This window comes from Thalassophryne amazonica, chromosome 8 (assembly GCF_902500255.1).
Source record: "Thalassophryne amazonica chromosome 8, fThaAma1.1, whole genome shotgun sequence".
Taxonomy (NCBI): Eukaryota; Metazoa; Chordata; class Actinopteri; order Batrachoidiformes; family Batrachoididae; genus Thalassophryne; species Thalassophryne amazonica.
Genome location: NC_047110.1, coordinates 10,810,356 through 10,837,295, shown reverse-complemented (window position 1 = coordinate 10,837,295; position 26,940 = coordinate 10,810,356). Strand labels below are relative to the sequence as shown.

The following is a 26,940-nucleotide window of genomic DNA, read 5'->3' as shown; positions in this document are numbered from 1 at the left end:
CAGAGACAATGTTAAGAAGCATCTTACCTGGGCTGAGGAGAAACAAATCTGGATTGTCGTCAGTGGCCCAAAGTTTCAGTTGAGAGCAAATTTTTCATTTAATTTAGAAATCAAAACCTCAGTCTGATGGAAGAGTGGAGAGGCACAAAATCCAAGTTGATTGAAGTCCAGTGTTAAAATTTCAACAGTCTGTGATGATTCGAGGAGCCCTGTCATCTCCTGGTGTTGGTCTACTGTGTTTAATCAAATCCAAAGTCAACACAGCTCTCCACTGAACCAGGAGATACAATTTAACTTCATGCTTCTTTTTCCAGCAGTACTTGCCAACTGCCCACAATGCCAAAAATACAAGTACATTTGTGTACAAAATGAGATAAGTGAGTAAGTACAAAATACAATAAGTGAGTAAAGCTCAAAATTCTTATAATAGCTTTTATTTCCATACAGGCAAATGAACTGGGAACACTACACATTCTATTCCAAATCAAAATATGAAAAATTTATCAAATTTGTTATTACCTTACAGAAAGTGAAGAAAAAAGGAATATGAGGCTGTACAAAAACAACTGGTCCATTGGGCTTGCGCTGGGGACAGCGCACCCAATCCAGTGCAGTGAAAGTCAAGAGCCTTGTCCAGACCTGGGTGGCAGGGGGTAGCTCTGGGGGTGTGGTATGTCACCTCCCTATGGGACACAGAGCACTACCAGTTAGATCTGGTGGGTCTCTCCTCCACGCACAGCCTCGGCTCCAGAGCCACTCTCGTTGATAGGGGTTGGACTTTATTCTTCTCTGGAGTTGCCCAGGGTGCGAGGCAGGTGTGGGGATACTCACCAGTCCTTGGCTGAGCGCTGCTACATTATAGTTTACCTCGTTAGATGAGAGGGTCACCTCCCTGCACCTGACTGTTTGTGTGTGTGCACCGAATAACAGTTCGGAGTATTCAGCCTTCTTGGAGTCCCTGACTGGAGTCCTGCATGGGGCTGCAATGGGGGACTCCATTGTTCTGTTGGGGGACTTAAACGTACATGTGAGCAATGACCGCAGTGGAGAGGTATGACTGGAAGGAACGGCCTCCCTGATCTAAACCCGAGCGGTTGTTTGTTATTCGACTTCTGTGCTTGTCATGGACTGTCCATAACGAACACCATGTTTGAACATGAGGATGCCCATAAGTGTACAAAGTGGTACGAAAGCAATGTAGGCCGAAGGTTGATGAACTATTTTGTGATCATATCATCTGATCTGAGGCCACATGTTCTGTACACTTGGGTGAATACAGGGGCAGAGCAGTCAACTGATCACCATCTGGTGGTACGTTGGATCAAAGGGTGGGGGAGGACTTTGGACAGACCTGGTAACCCAAAATGGATAGTGCAGGTGTACCTGGAACTTCTTGAGGAGCCCACTGTCCGACAGATCTTCAACTCACACTTCTGACTGAGCTTTTATGGCATCCATATGGAGGTTGGGGTCATTGAATCAGAATGGGCAATGTTAAACGTTTCCATTGCTGAAGCTGCAGCAAGGAGCTGTGGCCTAAAGGTCTTAGGTGCCTCAAGGGGTGGCAACGCTCAAAACACTGTGGTGGACACCAGTGGTAAGCAAAGACATCCAACTGAAGAAGGAGTCTTTCCGGGATATGTTATCTCGGAAGACTACGGAGGCAGGTGGAAGGTACCGACAGGCCTGAAGGCAAGCAGCCTCTGCTGTGAGGGAAGCAAAGCAGTGGGTGTGGATGGAATTCAGAGCAATCATTCAGAATGACACCAAGGTGCTTCTAGAGGGCCATGAGGCACCTCAGGAGAGGTAAATGGGGAATCATCCAAGCTGTCTACAGTAAGGATGGAACTCTGTTGACCTCAAATGAGGATGTAATCATACGCTGGATCCCTCATCAGCCGGATCATCATTACAAGTCACTGAGGTAGTCAAACAACTCCGCAATGGCAAAGCCCCGGGGGTTGATCAGATCCGTCCAGAAATGCTAAAGGCTCTGGGTGTGGAGGGAATGTCTTGGATGAGATGTCTCTACCACAGTGCGTTGAGGTCTGGGACACACTCTGTCCCAGACCTCAACGTCCTATACGACCTCAAGTCCTCAGAGTGTGTGCCAATTACAGGGGCATCACACTACTCAGCCTCCCTGGTAAAGTCTACTCCAGCGTGCTGGAAAGGATGGTTCAGCTGATAGTTGAATCTCTGATTGAAGAGGAACAGTGCGGGTTCTGTCCTGGCCATGGAGCAACCAAACAGCTCTTCACTCTCACAAGGACCTTTGAGGGGGCCTGGGAGTATACCCATCCAGTCTACATCTGTTTTGTGGACTTGGAGAAGGCATATGATCGGGTACCCTGGGAGATACTGTGGGAGGTGCTGCAGGAGTATGGAGGGCAGGGGTCCCTTCTCAGGGCCATCCAGTCTCTGTACTCACAAAGTGAGAGCTGTGTTTGGGTCCTCTGCAGTAAGTCAGAGTAAGTCAGACGAGTCAGACTAACTCTGGTGGCGGTTGGCCTCTGCAAGGGCTGCGTCTTGTCACCAATCCTGTTTGTGATATTCATGGACTGGATATCGAGGTGTAGTCGGGGGAGGCAGGTCTTCAGTTTGGTGGGCTCAGGGTCTCATAACTGCTTTTTTGCAGATGATGTGGTCCTGTTGGCTTCATCGGCCTGTGACCTCCAACAGTGACTGGGCCAGTTTGCAGCCGAGTGTGAAGCGGCTGGGATGAGAATCAGCAGCTCCAAATCTGAGGCCATGGTTCTCAGCAGGATGGATTGCCTACTCCAGATAGGGAATGAGATCTTGTCCCAAGTGAAAGAGTTCAAGAACCTCGGGTCTTGTTCATGAGTGCGGGGAGCATGAGATTGGCCAGAGAATTGGCACCGCAGTCTTCAGTCTTTCTATACTGTTGTGATGGGAAGGGAGCTGAGCCAAAAGGCAAAGCTCTCGATCTACTCTTCAGTCTTCGTTCCTATTCTCACCTGTGGTCATGAGGGTTGGGTCATGACCGAAAATCGAGAGTACAAGCAGCCAAAAGTGGTTTTGTGAGGAGGGTGGCTGGTGTCTCCCTGAGAGATAGTGTAAGAAGCTCAGTCATTTGTGAAGAGCTCAGAGTAGAGCTGCCTCTTCTTTGCATTTAAAGGAGCCAGCTGAAGTGGTTCAGCATCTGGTAAAGATGCCTCCTGGGTGTCTCTCTGGGGGAGGTGTTCGAGGCACGTCCAGCTGGGAGGAGACCCCGGGGAAGACCCAGGACTACGTGGAGAGATTATATCTCCACAGTGGCCTGGGAACGCTTTGGGATCTCCCAGTCAAAGGTGCTTAATGTGGCATGGGAAAGGGAAGTCTGGGGTCCCCTACTGAAGCTTTTGCCCCCGCGACCCAATCCCGAATGAGCAGAGTTGATGTATGTATGTATTTTTCTTTCTGTGACCCTTATTTCACCCTTACATGTGGCCCTTTTTTAAGGACAAAGCCAGCAAATGTTGTACATGCTGGTTGTCGTTGCATTCCAGACATTGTTCAGAAGAACAGCGTACTTTGATGAAAAAGTTGAATGAAGAGGGGAAAACATATAAAGAAGTGCAGAAAATGATCTCTTCAGCTAAAATTATTTCAAATACTTTAAAATGGCAACAAAACCAGAAAGTCATTCAAATTAGATTAGATGTAACTTTATTAATGCCATGGGGCTTCATCACGGTGTTGCTGTGTGCCATGCGGCATCACCGCGACGCGCGAAGCCTCCGCTCCTCTTTCCATGACAAAAACTCCTGTAACAGTGGAATGTGCCGTTCATTTCCAAACTGGACGCTGTGTTTTATCCGGGACGTCGTCTGACGAGCACAGGAATTGTGAAAAGACGTGGACATCAGCACTTTTTCGGCACATTGAGACAGACGTGCGGAGGAATTCCGCAAGTCGCGGCAGTGCCGCATGGCGCACAGCAACACCGTGATGAAGCCTCACGGGACATGTTCTGGCATGTCCAGGCACATCCAGAATTTCTCGGATAATCACTCGATGGAAAAACCACCGACAGCTGTCTGAACGCCGTCTCAAAGCCGTCCTCTGAGACCAAAACGGAGGTGGTTTTGTCGCTCCAGTAGCGAATCCATCGTGACGCGCAAAGCCTCCGCTCGACTTTCCATGACAAAATCTCTTGTTAAAAGTGAATTCTGCCGGAAAATGGTTGATGTCCAGCTCTTCTGATAACCAGAGAAATGGCACACGATGGTCACAGATCCAGACAGCCATCCGTTTAGAAATGAAATGGTCATTCAGCCTGTCGATGGCAGCTTCACAGCCGCTGGGGGCTGTCCTTAAAGCGACAGTAACACTCCTTATTCTCTACCAAGCCCGTAACATTTTCACCGAAAGCCAGATAAATTTTTCTAATGGTTTCCAGCTGCCAGTTTCTAACAGTTTCTGAAAAAATTCTGATGGAAAAAAAGCCCAAATCATTCCCCCATTTCCTGACAATGAAAATCTGACGAGAGGGGTGGACCACTCCTCACTCAAAGCCTGCTCACAGGCGAATGACGCAACTGACAGACGTGGAAAAACTCACGCATGCGCATGAGGGTTCAAGCTTGTCTGACGCAATCACACGTCATTCAAATCCATATGGTTTTTGAAAAAAATAATAAGGTCGGATACTTTTCTAATAGACCTCGTAGATGCTGAGAATGACAGCCTCAACACTGCCTTTAATCTATTATTAGACTCAGTTGGCTTCGCTCAAAATGTAAATGAGCCCACCCACCACCTTAGCCACACTTTAGATCTTGTTCTGATATATGGCATAGAAATTGAAAACTTAACAGTATTCCCTGAAAACCCCTTTTTGTCTGATCATTTCTTAATAACATTTACATTTACTTTAACGGACTACCCAGCAGTGGGGAATAAGTTTCATTACAATAGAAGTCTTTCTGAAAGCGCTGTAAGTAGGTTTATGGATATGATTCCTTCTTTATGTTCTTCAATGCCATATACCAACACAGTGCAGAGTAGCTACCTAAACTCTGTGAGTGAGCTAGATTATCTCGTCAATAGCTTTACATCCTCATTGAGCACAACTTTGGATGCTGTAGCTCCTCTGAAAGAGAGAGCCTTAAATCAGAAGTGCCTGACTCTGTGGTTTAACCCACAAACTCGCAGCTTAAAGCAGATAACCCATAAGCTGGAGAGGAAATGGCGTCTCACTAATTTAGAAGATCTTCATTTAGCCTGGAAAAAGAGTCTGTTGCTCTATAAAAAAAAAAAGCCCTCCGTAAAGCTAGGACATCTTACTACTCATCACCAATTGAAGAAAATAAGAACAACCCCAGATTTCTTTTCAGCACTGTAGCCAGGCTGACAAAGAGTCAAAGCTCTATTGAGCCGAGTATTCCTTTAACTTTAACTAGTAATGACTTCATGACTTTCTTTGCAAATAAAATTTTAACTATTAGAGAAAAAATTATTCATAACCATCCCAAAGACATATCTTTATGTTTGACTGCTTTCAGTAATGCTCGTATTTGGTTAGACTCTTTCTCTCCGATTGTTCTGTCTGAGTTACTTTCATTAGTCACTTCCTCCAAACCATCAACATGTCTGTTAGACCCCATTCCTACCAGGCTGCTCAAGGAAGCCCTACCGTTAATGCTTCGATCTTAAATATGATCAATCTATCTTTATTAGTTGGCTATGTACCACAGGCTTTTAAGGTGGCAGTAATTAAACCATTACTTAAAAAGTCATCACTTGACCCAGCTATCTTAGCTAATTATAGGCCAATCTCCAACCTTCCTTTTCTCTCAACAATTCTTGAAAGGGTAGTTGTAAAACAGCTAACTGATCATTTGCAGAGGAATGGTGTATTTGAAGAATTTCAGTCAGGTTTCAGAATTCATCATAGTACAGAAACAGCATTAGTGAAAGTTACAAATGATCTTCTTATGGCCTCAGACAGTGGACTCACCTCTGTGCTTGTCCTGTTAGACCTCAGTGCAGCTTTTGATACTGTTGACCATAAAATTTTATTACAGAGATTAGAGCATGCCATAGGTATTAAAGGCACTGCGCTGCAGTGGTTTGAATCATATTTATCTAATAGATTACAATTTGTTCATGTAAATGGGGAGTCTTCTTCACGGACTAAGGTTAATTATGGAGTTCCACAAGGTTCTGTGCTAGGACTGATTTTATTCACTTTATACATGCTTCCCTTAGGCAGTATTATTAGAAAGCATTGCTTAAATTTTCATTGTTACGCAGATGATACCCAGCTTTATCTATCCATGAAGCCAGAGGACACACACTAATTAGTTAAACTGCAGGAATGTCTTACAGACATAAAGACATGGATACCTCTAATTTCCTGCTTTTAAACTCAGATAAAACTGAAGTTATTGTACTTGGCCCCACAAATGTTAGAAACATGGTGTCTAACCAGATCCTTACTCTGGATGACATTACCCTGACCTCCAGTAATACTGTGAGAAATCTTGGAGTCATTTTTTATCAGGATATGTCCTTCAATGCGCATATTAAGCAAATATGTAGGACTGTTTTTTTGCATTTGCGCAATATCTCTAAAATTAGAAAGGTCTTGTCTCAGAGTGATGCTGAAAAGCTAATTCATGCATTTATTTCTTCTAGGCTGGACTATTGTAATTCATTATTATCAGGTTGTCCTAAAAGTTCCCTGAAAAGCCTTCAGTTAATTCAAAATGCTGCAGCTAGAGTACTGACAGGGACTAGAAGGAGAGAGCATATTTCACCCATATTGGCTTCTCTTCATTGGCTCCGTGTTAATTCCAGAATAGAATGCATTTTGAATAATCAGGTCCCATCTTATCTTAGGGACCTCATAGTACCATATCACCCCAATAGAGCGCTTCGCTCTCAGACTGCAGGCTTACTTGTAGTTCCTAGGGTTTGTAAGAGTAGAATGGGAGGCAGAGCCTTCAGCTTTCAGGCTCCTCTCCTGTGGAACCAGCTCCCAATTCGGATTAGGGAGACAGACACCCTCTCTACTTTTAAGATTAAGCTTAAAACTTTCCTTTTTGAAAAAGCTTATAGTTAGGGCTGGATCAGGTGACCCTGAACCATGCCTTAGTTATGCTGCTATAGACTTAGGCTGCTGGGGGGTTTCCCATGATGCACTGAGTGTTTCTTTTTATTCACCTCTTTTTGCTCTGTATGCGCCACTCTGCTTTTAATCATTAGTGATTGATCTCTGCTCTCTTCCACAGCATGTCTTTTTCCTGATTCTCTCCCCTCAGCCCCAACCAGTCCCAGCAGAAGACTGCCCCTCCCTGACCCTGGTTCTGCTGGAGGTTTCTTCCTGTTAAAAGGGAGTTTTCCTTCCCACTGTCGCCAAGTGCTTGCTCATAGGGGGTCGTTTTGACCATTGGGGTTTTTCTGTAATTATTGTATGGCTTTTGCCTTACAATATAAAGCGCCTTGGGGCGACTGTTTGTTGTGATTTGGCGCTATATAAATAAAATTGATTTGATTTGATGGCTTGAGGGATAAAGTTGTTGTTCAGTCTGTTGGTCCTGCACTTGGGAAGCAGCAGTCTGTGGCTGTTGACGATGTGCAGAGGGTCACTGGCATCGTCCATAATGTCGAACAGTTTGTCAGGTGTTCTCTGCCGCCATCACCAACCAACCACAGAGCCAGCCCACCTGATCAATTTTTCCATCCTGGATGTGCCTGTGCTTTTTATTTTTACCAAAAATAAATAAACAAATTTAAAAAACACACACACAAAAAAATGCTTTGAACGTATTAGTTTACATTTATGTATTGTCTAGAATATAGGAAATGTAATTTTTGCTATAACAGGCAAAAAATACTGAACTTCACAGTATTTTTTTTGACATCGTTTGAAAAAAAATATGTTAATCAAGTGTGGATTAACAGATTTACATGTTAATGAGTTTTAAATCATGTCCTTGTCGGGGAAATGCTGGGGAATTCTGCAGAACTTTAGGGTCTACAGAAGTGCCCACTTTGTGAATTTCCACCATAGACTTGTTGTGGCTTTCCTGAAGATTTGTAGGCTTCAAGATCAGATATTCCTCAGAAATGTACACGTAATCTACTTGGGAGGACTTGTAGACAACAAAACTGGATATTCAAATGGATTGTGGCAGTTTTTTCAACAGCCAGACCCTGAACGTTGCTGAGGATTGTGTCAGAGCTGCCAGTGTGATCAGGAGTTTCATATCTGAGGACACTATAAATACGACATCATTTGTAGAATTTATGACGAGTATCACTTTGAATGTGTGGGAGTGTCGGCGTCGACATTTTGGCCATGTGTTTTTCAGTCCATCGTCCAGCACACAGGTGCTTGAGTGTTGAGGACGGCCAAGGAGACATCTACGCTTCATCTGACTGCAGAAGATACACAGCTATTTTAGAGATGTGGGAATGGGCCAGTAGTCTGTCCAGGTGGTTCTCATCCAGGAGCCATGGCAGTTCTGTGGTGTTGTTACTTGATTTTTAATTTATGTACTTTCCATCTAATATTCATCCTCAAGAATGCAGTATGATCAACTTTACAGTAAGAAAGTGTGTATTACAGGACGGCATACATTTGTATGTAAAGGTTTGGGCACCCCTGATGATTTCCATGATTTTCCTTTATAAATCATTGGTTATTTGGATCAGCAATTTCAGTTAAATATATCATATAGCAGACAAACACAGTGATATCTGAGAAGTGAAATAAAGTTTCTAGGATTTACAGAAAAATACATCAGTATTTAGTAGATCCTCCTTTTGCAGAAATAACAGCCTCTAAATGCTTCCTATAGCTTCCAATGAGAGTCTGTTTTCTGGTTGAAGGTATTTTGGACCATTCTTCTTTACAAAACATCTCAGGTTTGGTGATTTCTGAGCATGGACAGCCCACTTAAAATCACACCACAGATTTTCAATAATATTTAGGTCTGGGGACTGAGGTGGCCACTCCAGAACATTGTACTTGTTCCTCTGCATGAATGTCTTAGATTTTGTGCAGTGTTTAGGGTTGTCTTGTTGAAAGATCCAGACCCGACTCGACTTCAACTTTGTCACTGATTCTTGAACATTATTCTCAAGAATCTGCTGATATTGACTGGAATCCATGTGACCCTCGACTTTAACAAGATTCCCAGTACCTGCACTGGCCACACAGCATGATGGAACCACCAGTGGTGGGCACAGTTCAGCTAATCCGATAGCAGATAATTATCGAAGCTAATGTTTTTGCTATCGGATTAGCTGTTCAGATAAGTTTTAAAACCATCATTGGACCAATTATCTTCCGATAAATTTAGTTCCGATAACATTTTTGCTGGTAAAGTTTAATGGTCAGAAACATTTGTAAACCCTAAAATCAAACATTTTAGTCTTGTTTGTTGTGTGTTTATAGCCACCAAGCAGACTGGCTGCCTCTCGCTTGCTGATGGTGTCATCATTAAGCGCAAGACGTGATTGGCCAGTCGACACAGGGAGCATTGTGGGTAGTGTAGTTCAGGTTCACTTTGGACGTTACAGTGACTTGTCCACTCGACACAAAAACAAAACAGACTAATTTTAACATTTTATTTTATTTATTCATGGCTGTAATTTAATCGCCAAGACTCTGTGGGGAGAGGAGCTCTCATGGCGTAGCTGTGTGTACAGAGGGGGGACTTTTCTTCACGTTTAGACACTGTTTTGGATGTTTTAAAAGGACGCTTTATGTGGATTATTTATGCAGATGAATCCCACTGAAACTAACAGGTAAGAATTTATATTTACTATGTGTATTTTACTCTACCAATTAATGCATTAATGGATGTATTTCGGTTGTTTAAGCCGCAGGGTTCAAATCGTGTGAAAAAAGCGGCAGCTTTTAGCTCGTAAATGGCGGCATATCTAATAAAGATAAACTGTGATTTCTAATACTGTGTTTTACTGCTCTTGGAAGATGATAAGTGTTTGGGGTTTTATTTTTTATTTATTCATTTTTCATGTGTTCTTTGTGTTTGTGATCCTTGAATTTACCCAGCAGCCCCTGCGGCGCTTAAAGTGAAACTGGTTTATCAGAAGCCGACAGTGTAATCTGATGTGGCCACGTCCAAATCAGTACTAATAGCTATCGGTTATTAGTTATCTGTAATAAAGATAATTTTTTTTAGGAGTTTATCGGTTTATCGTCATGAAAGATAACTTTTCCGTTATCTGATTAACGCTTATGGAAGCTATCTTTTTGATTACTTGTGCCCACCACTGGGAACCACCTCCAAATTTTACTGTAGGTAGCAAGTGTTTTTCTCGGAATGCTGTGTTCTTTTTCTGCCATGCACACCACCCCTTGTTATTTCCAAATAACTCAGTTTTAGTTTCATCAGTCCACAGCACCAAATGAAGCTGGCTTGTCCAAATGTGCGTTAGCGTACCTCAAGCAGAAAAGGCTTCCTCTGCATTACAACATCTCCTTGTGCAAAGTGCACTGTGTAGTTGAACGATGCACAGAGACACTATCTGCAGCAAGATCATGTTGTAGGTCTTTGGAGCAGGTCTCTGGGTTGACTATGACTGTTCTCACCATCCTTCACTTCAGCTTCTCTGAGATTTTTCTTAGCCTGCCACTTCGGGCTTTAACTAGTACTGTGCCTGTGGTCTTCCATTTCCTTCACTGTTCCTCACAGTGGAAACTGACAGCTGAAATCTCTGAGATAGCTTTTTGTATCCTTCCCCTAAACCATGATGTTGAACAATCTTTGTTTTCAGGTCATTTGAGAGTTGTTTAGAGGCTCCCATGTTACCACTCATTAGAAGAGATGCAAAGAGGAGAAACCTTTGCAAATGGCCACCTTAAATTCCCTTTCTCATGATTGGATTTACCTGTGTAAGGAGGTCAAGGGTCAGTGAGCTTACCAAACCAATTTTGTGTTCCATTAATTAGTTCTAAATGTATTCAAATCAATAAAATGACAAGGGTGCCCAAATTTATACACCTGCCTAATTATGTTTAAAGAATTATTGCACACTTTCTATAAATACTAGAAACTTCATTTCACTTCTCAAATATCAGTGTGTCTGTCTGCTATAGGCAATGGTGGGCACAGCTAACTAAAAAGTTAGCTTCGATAACAGGTCATCAGCTAACTGAATAGTTATATTTTATAAAGCTAAACCGATAAACCACCCAAAAATTTATTGGAAGCTACAGCTAACTGATAACTTTCAGTATTGTCTCTGGTACACTTGCAACAACTTCTGTCTTTGTGCACACTGCCCACTGCTGGAAGCTCCTGTTTACTACATATTTTGCAGCAGTGAAGCAGTTGAGAGGAGCTAAGCTCAACTCTACACACACAAAACAAGCCATTATTCCTTAACAAGATACAGCCATGCCACTGTGAGGCAGAGGTCTTGGAAAATAAAGCAGTTTTGACTTATGGTTTTGATTGAAAAAAATTAACTCCATTAATGTCAATTCTGTCATTTGTATAAAGTTAAAATATAACACCTATCTTTTAGTTTTAAATAATGCACTAAGGTTTGTAACAGACAGATTCCAAAGGGATTATGGATAAATGAGCCTCCGCTGACACTGATTGGTTTGGTTGACTCATTCATTCTATGTAAAAACCAACACGTTAATATGATGTGACGTGTGTTGATATTTACATATAAATGTGCTTTTGTAAAATATGCCATTTTATTCATATGTAAAAAAAAAAAAAAGCCATTTGCAAAAGTCAAGTTGTGTTTTTTTCAGCCATCTGATATAACCGGGGTCAAAATGCATAGAACACTGCCATCTACTGGCACCCAGATGCTCAGACCCTAACCCATAATCCTTTGCGTACCAGTTTTTGTTTTTGTTTTTTTTTTGTTGTTGTTTTTTTGGGTTGGTTTGTTTTGTTTTTGCGTGCCAGAGGTGCTGCTGTTTAAACAACAGAATCCACAACAATTGTAAATGAACATTATACAACCAAAATGTACATTTTTTATTTCTTTAGCTGCTGCAAGAGGCTGCAATTTTTAAAAGTCACGCAAAGGATTAGGGGATATCTCAATACTTTGGGCGAATACTGCCATGAACAGTACTGGCCAGTAGATGGCAGTAGACGTGAAAACTTGCCAAAAAATATTCCAAATTATCCGTGTGCTACATTTAATCTGCGTGGAGAAGCAACCTGAGCTGCTTCTGGCATTTTCACATAAAACAAACACAATAGCAACGTCTATAAACCCAGAGAATATATTCTCATGAGAGTTTTAGGCACAATATACAACAAGTTTAATGCTGTTGTCCATGTGGAGCCTGATCAGGGCGTCTGAAATGCATTTCTCCTGTCGTGACTATACTGAGATTACCCATAATGCACCTGGACACAGCATGTCCACACGAAAACCTTGAAAATTAGTGCAGTACTTTATTATTTTTTTTTTTTAGTTGTTGGGTGAAGCCATTTATTGTCAAACAACTGTTTCCTCCTTTTTTTTGGAACAAGTGTTTATTATTCAACTTCGTTTAAAGCTTTACAACGTATAATGTTCACTTATATAACACAGAACAGAGCACACACACACACGCAAAAAAAAAAAAAAAAAAACGAACAAGAATCAGAACAGAGAAATCCTTGGCAAATTTGTACATTTCAAATTGTTACTTTTGGTATCTATAGTATTTATAGTGTTGGAAAGAGTATATACAGTTCCTTCTTTTTCTGCTCTACTCCACCTCACAATCTGTATTTATATCCAGTCATAGTATGTTATCAGTGGTTTCCATCTCTTTCTAAATAGGTCCATCTTGCTGTTATTTTCTCCATTTTGTAAACATCCAACATCCTATCTTTCCAATGATTTGTTGTAGGTGGATCAGGTTTATACCAAAATATAGTTATCATTTTCTTAGCCACCAGTATCATTATCTTGAAAAGATACAGTTTTTCTTTAGCCAGTAAGTCCCCCGGGAGCAATCCAAAAACAAGGGGGTTCCAGTCAATATAGATTTGTAGAATATTTGAAATTAATTCCTTGATTCCCTCCCAAAATATTTTAAGTTTTGGACAATCCCAGAAAATATGAGTGTGATCGCCAATTTGTCCACAGTTTCTCCAGCATAAGTTTGTTTTTGATTTATTAAATTTGAAAGTGGTAGCAGGTGTCTTAAAATATCGAGTGTTTATTTTCCAGAAAAACTCTTTCCATGTTGGGCTATTTGTCAGTTTGTGTCCACCTTCACAAATTTGTTCCCATTCTTGATCTTCAGTTATTATGTTCATTTCCAATTCCCACTTTTCTTTTATCTCTAAAGAGTTCTCCGACATATTTCTTTGTAGACTTTTGTATAGATTTGATATCATTTTATCATATTGTTTATGCTTGAGTGTATTAATGAATAGCATTTCCAAATGTGTAGGTTGTTTATTAAGAAGAGACCATTCTTTATGGGACATTAAATAACTTCTCAATTGCAGGAATCTATAAAAATCTATTGATGTTAAGCCATATTTTTCCTGGCATTGATTAAATGATCCTAGTATCTCCCCTTTAAATAAATCATTAATGAAAATTAAATTCTTATTTTCCCAGTTTTTGAACCTCTGATCTTGTTGCCCTGGTATGAAATCTAAAATATCTGTAATTTTCATGGCTCTGGATATTGACTGGGGGGCTTTAATCTTTTTCCTAACAGTATTTAGAACTCTGTGAGTGCACTTCATGTAATTATTTGAGATTTTAAATTTGTTCCATATCTCATTTGAGCAGAATATTAAAGATTGTAATGGGATTTTGGGACAATAAATTTGTTCTAATGTCAGCCATTGCATTTCTTTGTTTTGTTTTAACCATTCCATTGCTCCATTTAGTTGTGCTGCCCAGTAGTATAACTTCAAATTTGGTAAATTAAGACCTCCACAAGATTTACTGCTGGACAGTAAAGAGAATTTGATTCTAGCCTTTCTTTTTTGCCATATAAATGTAGAAATCATTTTTTGTATTTTATTAAATTCGGTTTCTGGGATCCAGATAGGGATAGATGAAAATAAATATAACAGCCTGGGAACAGTATTCATTCTAATTGTTTCAATCCTCCCAAGAGGGAAAGAGGTAAAATTGTCCACCTGTCTAAATCTTTTTGAATTTGATCGAGTAGTTTTCCATAATTTTCTTTGTATAATTGGGAACTGTCTTTGGTAACATTTATTCCCAAGTATCGAAAACCATTGTGTGACCACTTGAATTTAACTTTTTTAGAGAGTTCTATAGGCCAATTCCCTGTTAACATCATTGCTTCAGATTTCGATTCATTTATTTTATATCCCGAAATGATGCTAAAGTCATGTAAACAGTCTAGAAGTTTTGGTATTCAGGTCATTGGGTCTCTAATGTATAGTATTATGTCATCTGCATATAGTGACAGTTTGTGGGTCCTTATATGATCTGGTATACCTAGAATTGAAGATTCGCTTCTAATTAATTCTGCCAGGGGTTCTGTACTAATAGCAAATAGAATTGGAGATAAGCAGCAGCCTTGACGGGTACCTCTTTTCAAAGGGAAACTTTCCGACAAGTGCCCATTAACACAAACTCTTGAAGTAGGGTTGGAATATAACACTTCAAACCAGCTGATGAAATTTTCGTCAAAACCCATTTCCCCTAGAACATGCTTTAGAAACATCCAGTCCACTTGGTCAAATGCCTTCTCGGCATTGAGGCCAAGAAGCATTGATGGATGTGAACTTTGCTGTGCTGTTAATATTATATTAAGGGTACGTCTGATATTATTTATTCCAAATCTTTTTGGTATAAATCCTGTCTGGTCTGGGTTAATAAGTTTATTAATGATTTTTTGAAGTCTTTTAGACAAAATGGAGCTTAAGATTTTAACATCATTACAGAGGAGACTTATTGGTCTGCATGAGGCACATTGTGTGGGATCTTTACCGTCCTTATATATTACTGAGATGATTGCTTCTGCCCAAGTTTTTGGTGGCTCTTTGACATTTAAGGCATAATTAAATACCCTTTGTAGGAGAGGGACAAGTTCCGTTTGAAAACATTTATAAAATTCCCCGGGGAATCCACCCACACCAGGTGATTTATTATTTTTTAACTTCCCTGTGAGGAACTACAAATCCTTTTGCCTCATTTCTGTCTAGTTTAGTAAGATTAATTCGCTGTAAAAATTGTTTAATTTTTCCTGGTTTATTGGGGATAGCTGTAGAATCATACTGTTGTGAAAGTGTCGTGACACGGACCCACAACAGGGGGCGTTAATGAACGGACAATGGATAAGCCAAAAAGTAACAATTTAATGTTGTGAATCGCACAACGAAGTACAGACAATAACAATATGGTGGAATGTCAATTATACACAAGGTGACGTGTGGGCAGGCTCGACGATAGAAGACGTCTGGCGAGAGAAGAGCTGGATCCCACACAGCTTCCACCGCCAACGGATCTGAACAACACCGGAGCCGCCAAGCCCTGCGCCCCAGGTGGCCACTGTCTTCAGCAGTCAGACCCGGTACTGCTGGCAGAGAACAGAGACAGTACTGATGAGTGTGAGTTCGCACACTCAGTAATCCCACAGTCAGTGTTTAGTTAGGAGGGAGCACCTCCACCTCCAATCACACACTCGTGCAGCTCCTGTTTAACCACTTATCTGGTTTGGGGTGTGAGGCGAAGCCGCCGCAGTCCACACCAAACGCCAATCCCACAGATAAGGACACACCACAGGAAAACGGCTGCAAAGAAGTTCAGATTATTACTTTGTAAGTCAGCAGAGAAGTTACCTGAATGGTAGCTGATTTCTCGGCGGGGAGGTGGAGTTGCAGTCCGGCCTTTATGGTGGTGGTGATGTGTAGTGGATGAGTGACAGCTGGTACGGATGATGAGTGACAGCTGTCACTCCCGGTCGCTCCAACGCCCTCTCGTGCTTGAAGCCCGCACTTCAAGCAGGGCGCCATCTTGTGGTGGTGGGCCAGCAGTACCTCCTCTTCAGCGGCCCACACAACACATACAATTCTTTATAATATTAAGAAAATGCATTTGCTATCTCCCTTGGTTGAGATATATATTTTTTTGATTTGGGGCATGCTACTTTTTTAACAATTTGACTAGCCTATGCTTTTCTTAATTGAAATGCGAGTGATCTGCTTGCTTTATTTCCTTGTTCGTAATATTTTGATTAGAAAAGCGTAAAGCCCCCTCCACCTTGTGTGTGAGTAGGTCATTCAAATTTTGTCTACATTTTTTTTAATTCTTGTAAAACCATATCCTTATTTGTTCTTTTATGTTCCATTTCTAGTATTTCAATCTGTTCTTCTAATCTTATTTGGTTCCTCTTGCGCTCCTTCTTACGTTTAGAGGAGAATGAGATAATTTTACCCCTCAAGACTGCTTTTGCTGTGTCCCATAGAGTTGAAGGTGAAGTTGCCTCATTGTCATTAGTTTCCAAAAAATAATTAAATTCCTCTTTTATATATTGAACTGCCTGTGGATTATTTAGAAGTGATACATTTAGTCTCCATAGTTTTAAAGGTTTGTCTTGATCCAAGTTTAAGGACATTAAAACTGGTCCGTGGTCTGAAAGAGTTTGTGGTTCAGTATGGCAATCTTTTATTATATGAGCTATTTGTTTAGAAACACATAGAAAGTCAATTCTTGAATGACTTTTATGAACATTTGAAAAGTAGGTATAATCTCTGACCTTTGGATTTTTTACCCGCCATATGTCAACTAATCCCAATTCTTTCAACAGATTGTTCAATGCCCTAGCTTTGGATAGTTGGTATTTTTGTTCTAATGGAAATTTATCTATGTAGTGGTTTAAAACACAATTAAAGTCTCCTCCTAGTATTATTGGTCCTTTTGAATTCATTGCTAAAATTTGAGGTATTTGTCGAAAAAAAATTGGGTTGTCCTCGTTTGGGGCATATATGTTCATAATTGTTAGTTATTCCACCAATTGAACCAATAATAATTATCCAGCGTCCGTTTTTATCCTTCATAATTTTTTCCGAAACCAGACATAAAGATTTATGGCATAGTATAGTAACACCCCTTTTTTTGTAATTTTCATATGAAGCGCTAAATACCTGTCCCACCCAGTCCTTTTTCAATTTTGCATGCTCTTCCTCATTTAAATGAGTTTCTTGTAGTAACGCGATTGAACAACTTAACCTCTTTAATTGGGCCAAGATCTTCTTTCTCTTTATGACGTGATTTAAACCATTTATATAATAACTTACTATCTTCAACACTGTCATTATGAAGTAAGAGTGGGTTTATCATACACTGCATCTCTCCTGGGTGCCTCAGCATCATTCCAAGCCACATTGACAATCATTTTCAATTTGCCAAGAAAGAAAACATTGAACAAGTTGAACCTTCAAAAAGAACCTTAAAGAAAAACTTCCAAAAATACAGTTTGCTGTCCCAATATGGGACAACAAACTCTTTATGTAAACTAGGCAGGGAGGCCTGGCTTCCTGGATAAAATACACAAAGATGTGTGAGCAGCATTCCACATTCTTCCCGACCTAATGCTGCTTTGAATGCCCGGGTTTAGACAGATATTCCCTTCGTTACACTCCGACTTATGGCTTAAAAAATGTTAATTGTTTCTCAGCCTGCGTGTTCTCTTAGTCTTATATTGATATGCATACATATATATATACATACACACACATATACACACATACATACATATATATACACGTACACATACATTCACACATACATACATACATGCATACATACACAAATATACACAAGCTTATGCACACAACCATACTCATTTATATATACACTCACACTTACACATTCCTACACACGTACGCATATGAGTATTCACATGCACATATGTACCCACACAGACATATACACGCTTCTGGATACATATACACTCATACATTCTCACATATATGCAAATACATTTTTTTTTCTCTCTTTCCTCCCCTTTCTTCTTTCTTTGTAACTTCTGTAGTTCCAATAGTTCAAGGGGGATGTAGAAATCTTGTCTTCATTTTAGACCTCCTCAGAGTAGGTCACAGGTTTTATGATGGCTCTAATGTCCTCTGTGTTCAGCATTTGTCCAGACTTTTTCTGCCAGCCCCGAGTTTGCCAGCCATCCTGTAACAGTTCTCTCTCTAGAAGATCCCTCTCATCCACCTCTACCGTAATCCCCAGCTCTCTTAGAGTAGGTTGGGCGTCCAGGAGGGAAGGGAAGATTTTGATACCAGTCTCCAGGAATAGCTTCAGTTGGGCTGGGTATGGTGATTGTGCCTTTATTTTACGCTCCTTGAGTTTTTTGATCACCTCACGCACTTGTTTCCTTTTCCTTTGCACCTCTGGAGAAAAATCTTGGTCAAAAAAGACCTTTTTCCCGTTGAATTCAACATTCTGTTGCTCCCAGGCCTGTCGCAACACTGCCTGTTTCACACTGAAATCTACAAACTGAACTATAATGGACCTCGGTGGTGCCGTCGGTTTTGGCTTAGACACTAGACCTGTGCGCTCGCTCGATGCGAATATTGGTGTCTTCAGGTAAGTTTAGTTTCGACTTGAGAAATTGAGTGATGAACGGTATCATCTCTTTTCCTTCTGAATCTTCTTTTATCCCATGAAGTCTTATGTTGTTTTTACGCATTCTGTTCTCCAGTTCATCTTGCTTTGCAGTTAGCTTAGCATCTTTTTTAAGCAGGTATGCTAACACTTTTTCCTGTCATGTGTCTCAATCTTCATTGTTGCTTACCCTGGTTTCCGCAACTTCGATTCTTTTTTCCAGTGTATCAATTCTTTTGTTGATTTCTCCTATTGTCATCTCCATGCGCGTTTGAGACTCCTTAATATCTCGTTGAGCATTTCCAGACTCCTCTCGGAATTTACGAAGCTCCATGAGCAACAGGTTTTCGGCCCTGGCTTCGGCTTGTCTGGACAATAAATAGTTAAAGTGCTTCTTTGTGTTTCTTTTTTTTTGGCACTAAGCTGATCCAGTGTCCCCGACCGAACGGTCCCCCCTAAAAATTGGTCCGCCCTGCCTTGACTGCGCATGCGTCATTTGCTGTGGTTCACAGATTATCACCTCGTTTCGGCTTAAAACTGCACTCCAGTCATCATCTATCTCAGCGACAGATATCTGAAGCTTTTGTACAACAATAATTTCCACATAAATTCAGCATTATTTCATCTTAAAAGATGAAGGAAGCGATTAGAGTGCTACGAGCTGCTAACTGATGGGGTTCACTGTGCATTGGTCATTTCAAAGCGTCACCGATTATCACCTCGCTTCTGCTTAAAACTGACTTTAGGATGATTTAAGAGGTTTTACCTTGTCATCTGATTAATAATCCCATTAATGCATTTGTTCGCTTTGGGTGAAGCTGAGCGGCTGAGCTCCGAAATTATGAATGCAAAGGGCGGACCAATTTTTAGGGACGGACCGTTCGGTCTGCAACACCGGGCGACGTTACCCTGCTGATGTTTTGTGACTTGAAGCTGTGTGACAGATTTTATAACTGGTTGTTTCCTTCTAGTTTCTCAGCACGCTGTTTGCTCCTCTGAACTTCATCATGGAGAAGGTGGAGAGTATCCTCCCATCCAGCCTCTGGCACCAACTCACCCGCATCTAAGCCTGGACCAGGAGCTTACCTCCGTCCAGACGCAAACAGCTGGACTGAAACCAGAACGCTGTGCTGGACTGGACTGACACGTTTGTGCCAAGATGACAGAGTTCAAACCAAGTCTGGGTGTCAGAGACCAGGCGAGGACCATCGGAGGTGTTGCATAAATCAAAAAGGCGAAAACAGTGGAACTCCATTCAATTTTGACTTTATTGATATGTTTGCAATTTTGGGGTTTTCAGTCATTCAAAGTTGTTCTTTTGTTGTATAAAAACAGGTGATCAATTGGCATTATTAAAACTGTGAAAAGACCAAAAATACAATAAAGGACTTTTTGTGTATTTCTGCACGTTGGCTCCTTGGCGTAGTTTTGGTTGAGGTTGTAGCAGACTGAAATGGACAGCGCTGCAGTTTACAACCCAGAGACATCCACCTGCAGTCGTCCATATTGTGGAGGCACACATCAGATAAACTGGACGAACTGTCAAGATTTGAGATTTTCATCCAGAAATGTTTGAGGATCTTGTTCACATTTCTTGACTCTGCATTAGAAGTCTCCACAGGATCAGGTACAATTCAGCTTGGTCAGGGCCAGGTCGGTGCTGCATCTATTTGCCCGTCAGAGGTGATCGTGTGTGTCCCCCAGCAGAGAGCACAGAGTGCATACATGAACAAGAGTCGTCAGGAGATGACATCTCCCCGGTCCCCACAAATCAGTAACACAGAGTGTCGAGGGATCATCCAAGTCCACACTTACGATAAATATGAATGAACATGGTCAACTGGCTTGCGAAATATCACACTAACGAGCAAAAACGGCCAGACGGATGGCCATAGACAGATTGGACATGCTGATTGCTATACCCCCCAGTATGAAATACCGTGAGGAACTGCATCAGTGACACATGGAGTGTCACAGTCCCCCCCCAAAAAAGCAGGTCAGCCATGATCTCCACATGCATTCGTCCCGTCTCCGTGTCTATTCACATATAAATAAAACTTAGTTGGATTTTCAGGCAGATCATCAGAACATATCGAAATCATCTCCATCTGTGTGGCTCTGCACATATGGGATGGAGGACACCACACCAATCCTGGAAGCTGTTAATTGTCAGCTTGGTTATAGTGTAAGACAGTCTGTTGCTGTTTTTCATTAAGGTCCGGTGCACTGTGCGCATTTTCCATCATTCTAGTTGTGTCCTGGCACATTTCTTCAGGTGAGATCAGGCAGGGTCATAAGAACCTTGGATTATTCTTCAGGTGAGATCAGGCAGGGTCATAAGAATCTTGGATTACTCTCGATCTAGTTTCTATTTTTAAAAATTAGTTTATGCATCTCCAGGTTTATCTGGAATTCTGCTCCAAACCTGGAGATGCATAAATTAAACACAAGATCTGGTTTGGCTCGGTTTCAATCTTTTGAAAATGGGAAGAGCTGTCTGTTCTGAACTTGTTATGGGTCTGTCCAGGTTTTATTATAGTACGAGCGAAGTGACGTGCAGCAGCACAAAGCTCGCTCATGGTGCAGGGAGTCCCAAACAGGAAGTGCCAAATTTTGAGTCCATAATAGTGAAACAGGAAATGTCAAACACTTCCTGGCATGGGTTGCGCTAGAGCGGAGTTCAGGGTTGCACTGGACTCGCCTGAAATCTGATTGGACATAGATGACACGTCATGGCACCGCACACCTGGTTGAAAAGAGCTGCATTTTGAAATCAGTAACACATTGATTGCTAGGCCCCTCCAGTACAGTAGTGAGCGCTGTGTACCACAAAAAGTTCTAATCCACCTTAGCTGAACTCAGACTTCTAATGACAACAAAGTTACATTGGTGAGTAAACGACCGTATTTTATACCAGAAATGAGGTCCAGGTTGTTAAAAGTGGCATTTCTCCTTTAATTCAGGTTGTCTTATATATAGGTGTTTCTGCAGTGTTTTTAAATGAGCAGGCAGCTGTTGATTCATGAGATATAACCTGAAGACACTCAGGCTGAAAGAAATACAGGTAATTTACTCCTCTGTTCTGTATAAAACCTGTGTAACCTCTTAATTTTGTTCTCTGAAGGACTTATTTTTTAATAACCTTTTAATTTTGCTGTCTGAGTTACACAACTTTAGATAAATAAATCTAAAGTTGTCATCCTTAAACTCCAAACTGAAAGCAAATGTCTACAACTTGATATAAATTAATTAAATATATAAAATAGTTTGCTGACGAAGTGGTGTAGAGGAGGATTTTCTTAAAAAGAAATAGAAGTAAAGAGCTTCTCTCTACTTCTACTTGTATGCCTTCACTCCTGAGTTTTCCGAGCTTTGGCAGACACGTTGGAGCTACTGATAATCTGTTGTCAAATTCTTGGTTACCATAAAATCTTTACAAATGTGATTAATTTCTGATTACTGTACATTTTGAAGTTAAAAAAAAAATCTTTTCCTACATTAGAAAAAATACATACATTAAAATAGTTTTAATAAAAAAATATATTCTTTAGAAATCTTTGTAAATTAAAACCATCACTTATCTGTTGTTGAGATAATTTCTTGATTAAGATTTTAAGATATTTTAGGCATTTATTTTAAGACAAAATAGCATGAAAAGTAATGTGTACATCTTAAAGTCTGGTAGATTCATTCGTTCATCATACAGCGAATGATGTGAGACAAGAAATATATTAAAGTATAAATAAATATGAAACAGTACTGTGCTATTTTCTTTGAATACTTGATAGTTAAAAAATTCAAATAAAAAAAAATATTTAAAAAGTTATTTAAAGTTGAGACTTGCAATTACCGCAATAACAAATTGTGTAGCTTTATTTGATAAAAATAGGTCAAACAATTTATGAATATAAAACTCAACAGCGACAGTTATTGATTCAACATCCTGCAGCTAAAAGCTAACATTAGCTGATTAAACTTCAGCAGAGCACCGTCGCGTATTATTTTCAATGACTCACTCACCTCAGACAAATAGGGCAGCGCAGTCTTGTTTGAACCGACGTAATATCGTGGGATTTGACCACCTGTGGGGACAGCTGCTTCCCATTGCACAATATTAATCCTTACCAAAAAATAGTACTGTATATAAAAAGTAAACTAGAAGTATACTTGAAACATACTTGCATATACTACTTTTTGGTAAGGGAACACTGCATAACTTCACACGGGAAATGGTGCAGTTTTGTTTTCAGCTGGTATCACAGGAGGAGTCATGAAAAGTGCAGGGTTTTTTTCAGTTCCCGGTGGAGAAGGGAAGACTAGGCAAATGGGAGACGTCGTGTCAGTAAGCATTAGCCTACACAGCTAACCAAAGTAGCTACATTGTCTCACCTGCCCAACAATCTCATCATGTTTGAGCTCCAGGTCATAAACAAATCGCAACACATGCCCACTTTACACCGCATCGTCACTTTTTGTTTGTATTTTCACAAAATCTCAGAGAAAGTGCTGTGTTTCTGTCCCTGGAAGTAGGGAAATTCCATCATATGCATCATATTTTATCCCTTTTGCACCCGCCCTCGAGAAATTGCTCAGGACTTCAAGACCGACCTCCGCTGTGATGCGTATATCAGCGAGGCTTACCTGGTTGGCAGCTTGCGGATCAGGAGCTCGGTGGATTTCTGGTAGTGGCGGATCTCTGTCAGCGACACGGTGCCGGGCCTGCAACAGTGAGGCTTCTTCACACCGTGGTAGCCAGAATGCTCTTCAGGGCGGCTTTGGTTGAAACTGCTTTAGGCCTCCAGAAGCCAACGGTTTCTAGATGAGCTCAGATGCATTCTGAGCATCCAGAACAGTAATTTTAATGTTTTGAGAAGACCATAAAGTTGACACCATTTGACTTATGCAATTTGAAACTGCGGATATAAGTACTTTATTCTGAGAATAGCCAGCATTGATTTTATTAACATCCTGGTGTACATAAGGTATCGTGTAGAATTCAAAAATAATGATAGGTTGAGTTCTCATTAAAAAAACAACTGCAATGTGGTAAAATGTATTAATAAATATGAAAGAACAGGCTCTTAATAATTATTAACTATCGCATACTGTTTTTTTTTCTCAAGATTTGTTTTTGCATAAGTTTGAAAAAACAACAGATCATAAGTTTAGGATAATTTACTTATCATGAATTTAATTTTAGAAGTGGCACTAATGACAACACTCATACTGAACATAATTTCGCTTGCATAGACTGATTTTGGAGATCAAGCAATAATTGCAGATGGGCTTTCTGAGGTCCCAGATAGCTTTTCTGATTTCCTTTTCTAACTTTCAGAATTTAGTAAATTAGCATATGGTCCATTGATACTTATGTGTAGACACTAGAGGCAACTATTTTTGGTTTTAAATCTGGGCAAATGCAGTCCCAGAAAATTCCGAATATGACAAACAAGAAACAGGTGTTGTAAACAAGTAAATAATGCCAAAAATACAAACTTGCAGAAACAAAGATACTATTCTGACATGGTTTGCACATAAGACTGGCATAGCATGTTTCAAGTACACACATATATGTCAGAAGGTGGGGGGGACATACCATATTCTGTCCCCCCTAGTTGAAAAGGTGGGAGGGACATGTCCCCCCATCCCCCACCAAATTGCGCCCATGGGTACAACATACGGATCCATTGAACCAACTGCAACACATCGATCACAATAAACAGCTTTATCTCGAGGCTTTAAAGCCTCGTAATAAGCTTTCATTCTCTCTTATTTTCTTTTACGCACCAGCTGTGTAGTAATCCACAATGGAGATGGGAGCAAAGCGGTCACATGATTGAAAACCCTCTATAAACAAGCAGACATCAGTGTAACAGTGTCCTGCTTCATTGTAAGAAGTCAACATCAAGTTTGGAAAAAAATCTAACAGCCCAAAGTCTTTTTTTTTTTTTTTTTGGCTAATCTCATTACTCTTGCTTGCCTCTACTGGTGGTTGGCTCTCACTGTGGTATTGTATCACTTCCTGTTCCGGAGCACAGCGGTGTTTTGCTGTATCTGTTAGCTGCTTAATCTGCGCAGTTAGATTGATCTAGTTAACTAGATAACGATTTGTTTCACAGTGTAATCTTCACGTGCCTTAACTAAAGCACTCCCTCTGCTGAATCACCTCTAAATTATTTACACATTATTCACTTTGTGTGTTTTTAGGAACCCGCTAGCTTAGCGCAGCTACTAGCTCTTAGCCGATTTAGCATGGCGGCTTCTCCTGTCTCTCCTGCACTTTTCTGCTCTGGGTGTGAAATGTTTAGTTATTCCTCGGCCTCCTTTAGCAGTAATGGTACTTGTAATGTGTAGCTTATTCGTAGCTTTGGAGGCCAGGCTGGGCGAATTGGAGACTCGGATCCGCACCGTGGAAAATTCTACAGCTAGCCAGGCCCCTGTAGTCGGTGTGGACCAAGGTAGCTTAGCCGCCGTTAGTTCCCTTCCAGCAGATCCCGAGCAGCCAGGAAAGCAGGCCGACTGGGTGACTGTGAGGAGGAAGCGTAGCCCTAAACAGAAGCCCCGTGTACACCGCCAACCCGTTCACATTTCTAACCGTTTTTTCCCCACTCGGCGACACACCCACCGAGGATCAAACTCTGGTTATTGGCGACTCTGTTTTGAGAAATGTGAAGTTAGCGACACCAGCAACCATAGTCAATTGTCTTCCGGGGGCCAGAGCAGGCGACATTGAAGGAAATTTGAAACTGCTGGCTAAGGCAAAGCGTAAATTTGGTAAGATTGTAATTCACGTGGCAGTAATGACACCCGGTTACGCCAATCGGCGGTCACTAAAATTAACATTGAATCGGTGTGTAACTTTGCAAAAACAATGTCAGACTCTGTAGTTTTCTCTGGGCCCCTCCCCAATCGGACCGGGAGTGACATGTTTAGCTGCATGTTCTCCTTGAATTGCTGGCTGTCGAGTGGTGTCCAAAAAATGAGGTGGGCTTCATAGATAATTGGCAAAGCTTCTGGGGAAAACCTGGTCTTGTTAGGAGAGACGGCATCCATCCCACTTTGGATGGAGCAGCTCTCATTTCTAGAAATCTGGCCAATTTTCTTAAATCCTCCAAACCGTGACTATCCAGGGTTGGGACCAGGAAGCAGAGTTGTAGTCTTACACACCTCTCTGCAGCTTCTCTCCTCCTGCCATCCCCTCATTACCCCATCCCCGTAGAGACGGTGCCTGCTCCCAGACCACCAATAACCAGTAAAAATCTATTTAAGCATAAAAATTCAAAAAGAAAAAAATAATATAGCACCTTCAACTGCACCACAGACTAAAACAGTTAAATGTGGTCTATTAAACAGGTCTCTCTCTTCTAAGTCTCTGTTAGTAAATGATATAATTGATCAACATATTGATTTATTCTGCCTTAGAGAAACCTGGTTACAGCAGGATGAATATGTTAGTTTAAATGAGTCAACACCCCCGAGTCACACTAACTGCCAGAATGCTCGCAGCACGGGCCGAGGCGGAGGATTAGCAGCAATCTTCCATTCCAGCTTATTAATTAATCAAAAACCCAGACAGAGCTTTAATTCATTTGAAAGCTTGACTGTTAGTCTTGTCCATCCAAATTGGAAGTCCCAAAAAACAGTTTTATTTGTTACTATCTATCGTCCACCTGGTTGTTACTGTGAGTTTCTCTGTGAATTTTCAGACCTTTTGTCTGACTTAGTGCTTAGCTCAGATAAGATAATTATAGTGGGCAATTTTAACATCCACACAGATGCTGAGAATGACAGCCTCAACACTGCATTTAATCTATTATTAGGCTCAATTGGCTTTGCTCAAAATGTAAATGAGTCCACCCACCACTTTAATCATATCTTAGATCTTGTTCTGACTTATGGTATGGAAATTGAAGACTTAACGGTATTCCCTGAAAACTCCCTTCTGTCTGATCATTTCTTAACATTTACATTTACTCTGATGGACTACCAAGCAGTGGGGAATAAGTTTCATTACACTAGAAGTCTTTCAGAAAGCGCTGTAACTAGGTTTAAGGATATGATTCCTTCTTTATGTTCTCTAATGCCATATACCAACACAGTGCAGAGTAGCTACCTAAACTCTGTAAGTGAGATAGAGTATCTCATCAATAGTTTTACATCCTCATTGAAGACACCCTTGGATGCTGTAGCTCCTCTGAAAAAGAGAGCTTTAAATCAGAAGTGCCTGACTCCGTGGTATAACTCACAAACTCGCAGCTTAAAGCAGATAACCCGTAAGCTGGAGAGGAAATCGCGTCTCACTAATTTAGAAGATCTTCACTTAGCCTGGAAAAAGAGTCTGTTGCTCTATAAAAAAGCCCTCCGTAAAGCTAGAACATCTTACTA

The 26,940-nt window shown here is 40.9% G+C and overlaps 1 protein-coding gene and 1 long non-coding RNA gene across 2 annotated transcripts in view; one reads left to right on the top strand and one right to left on the bottom strand.

The window, feature by feature from the left end:
* Positions 1-19,954, top strand: part of LOC117515253 (suppressor of tumorigenicity 7 protein homolog) — a 126,570-nt gene extending 106,616 nt beyond the window's left edge. Inside the window, exon 14 of the mRNA XM_034175734.1 lies at positions 19,527-19,954. Coding sequence (XP_034031625.1) covers positions 19,527-19,622 — 96 coding nt within the window. The 3' untranslated portion in view covers positions 19,623-19,954. The remainder of the gene's footprint in view (positions 1-19,526) is intronic.
* LOC117515254 lies at positions 8,405-26,659 on the bottom strand. Its single transcript, XR_004562116.1, has 3 exons — positions 26,647-26,659; positions 20,462-20,464; positions 8,405-8,488 (listed from the first exon to the last, which is right to left on the bottom strand). It is a non-coding gene; the product is annotated as an uncharacterized LOC117515254 (long non-coding RNA).
* Between the last annotated feature and the right edge of the window lie 281 nt (positions 26,660-26,940).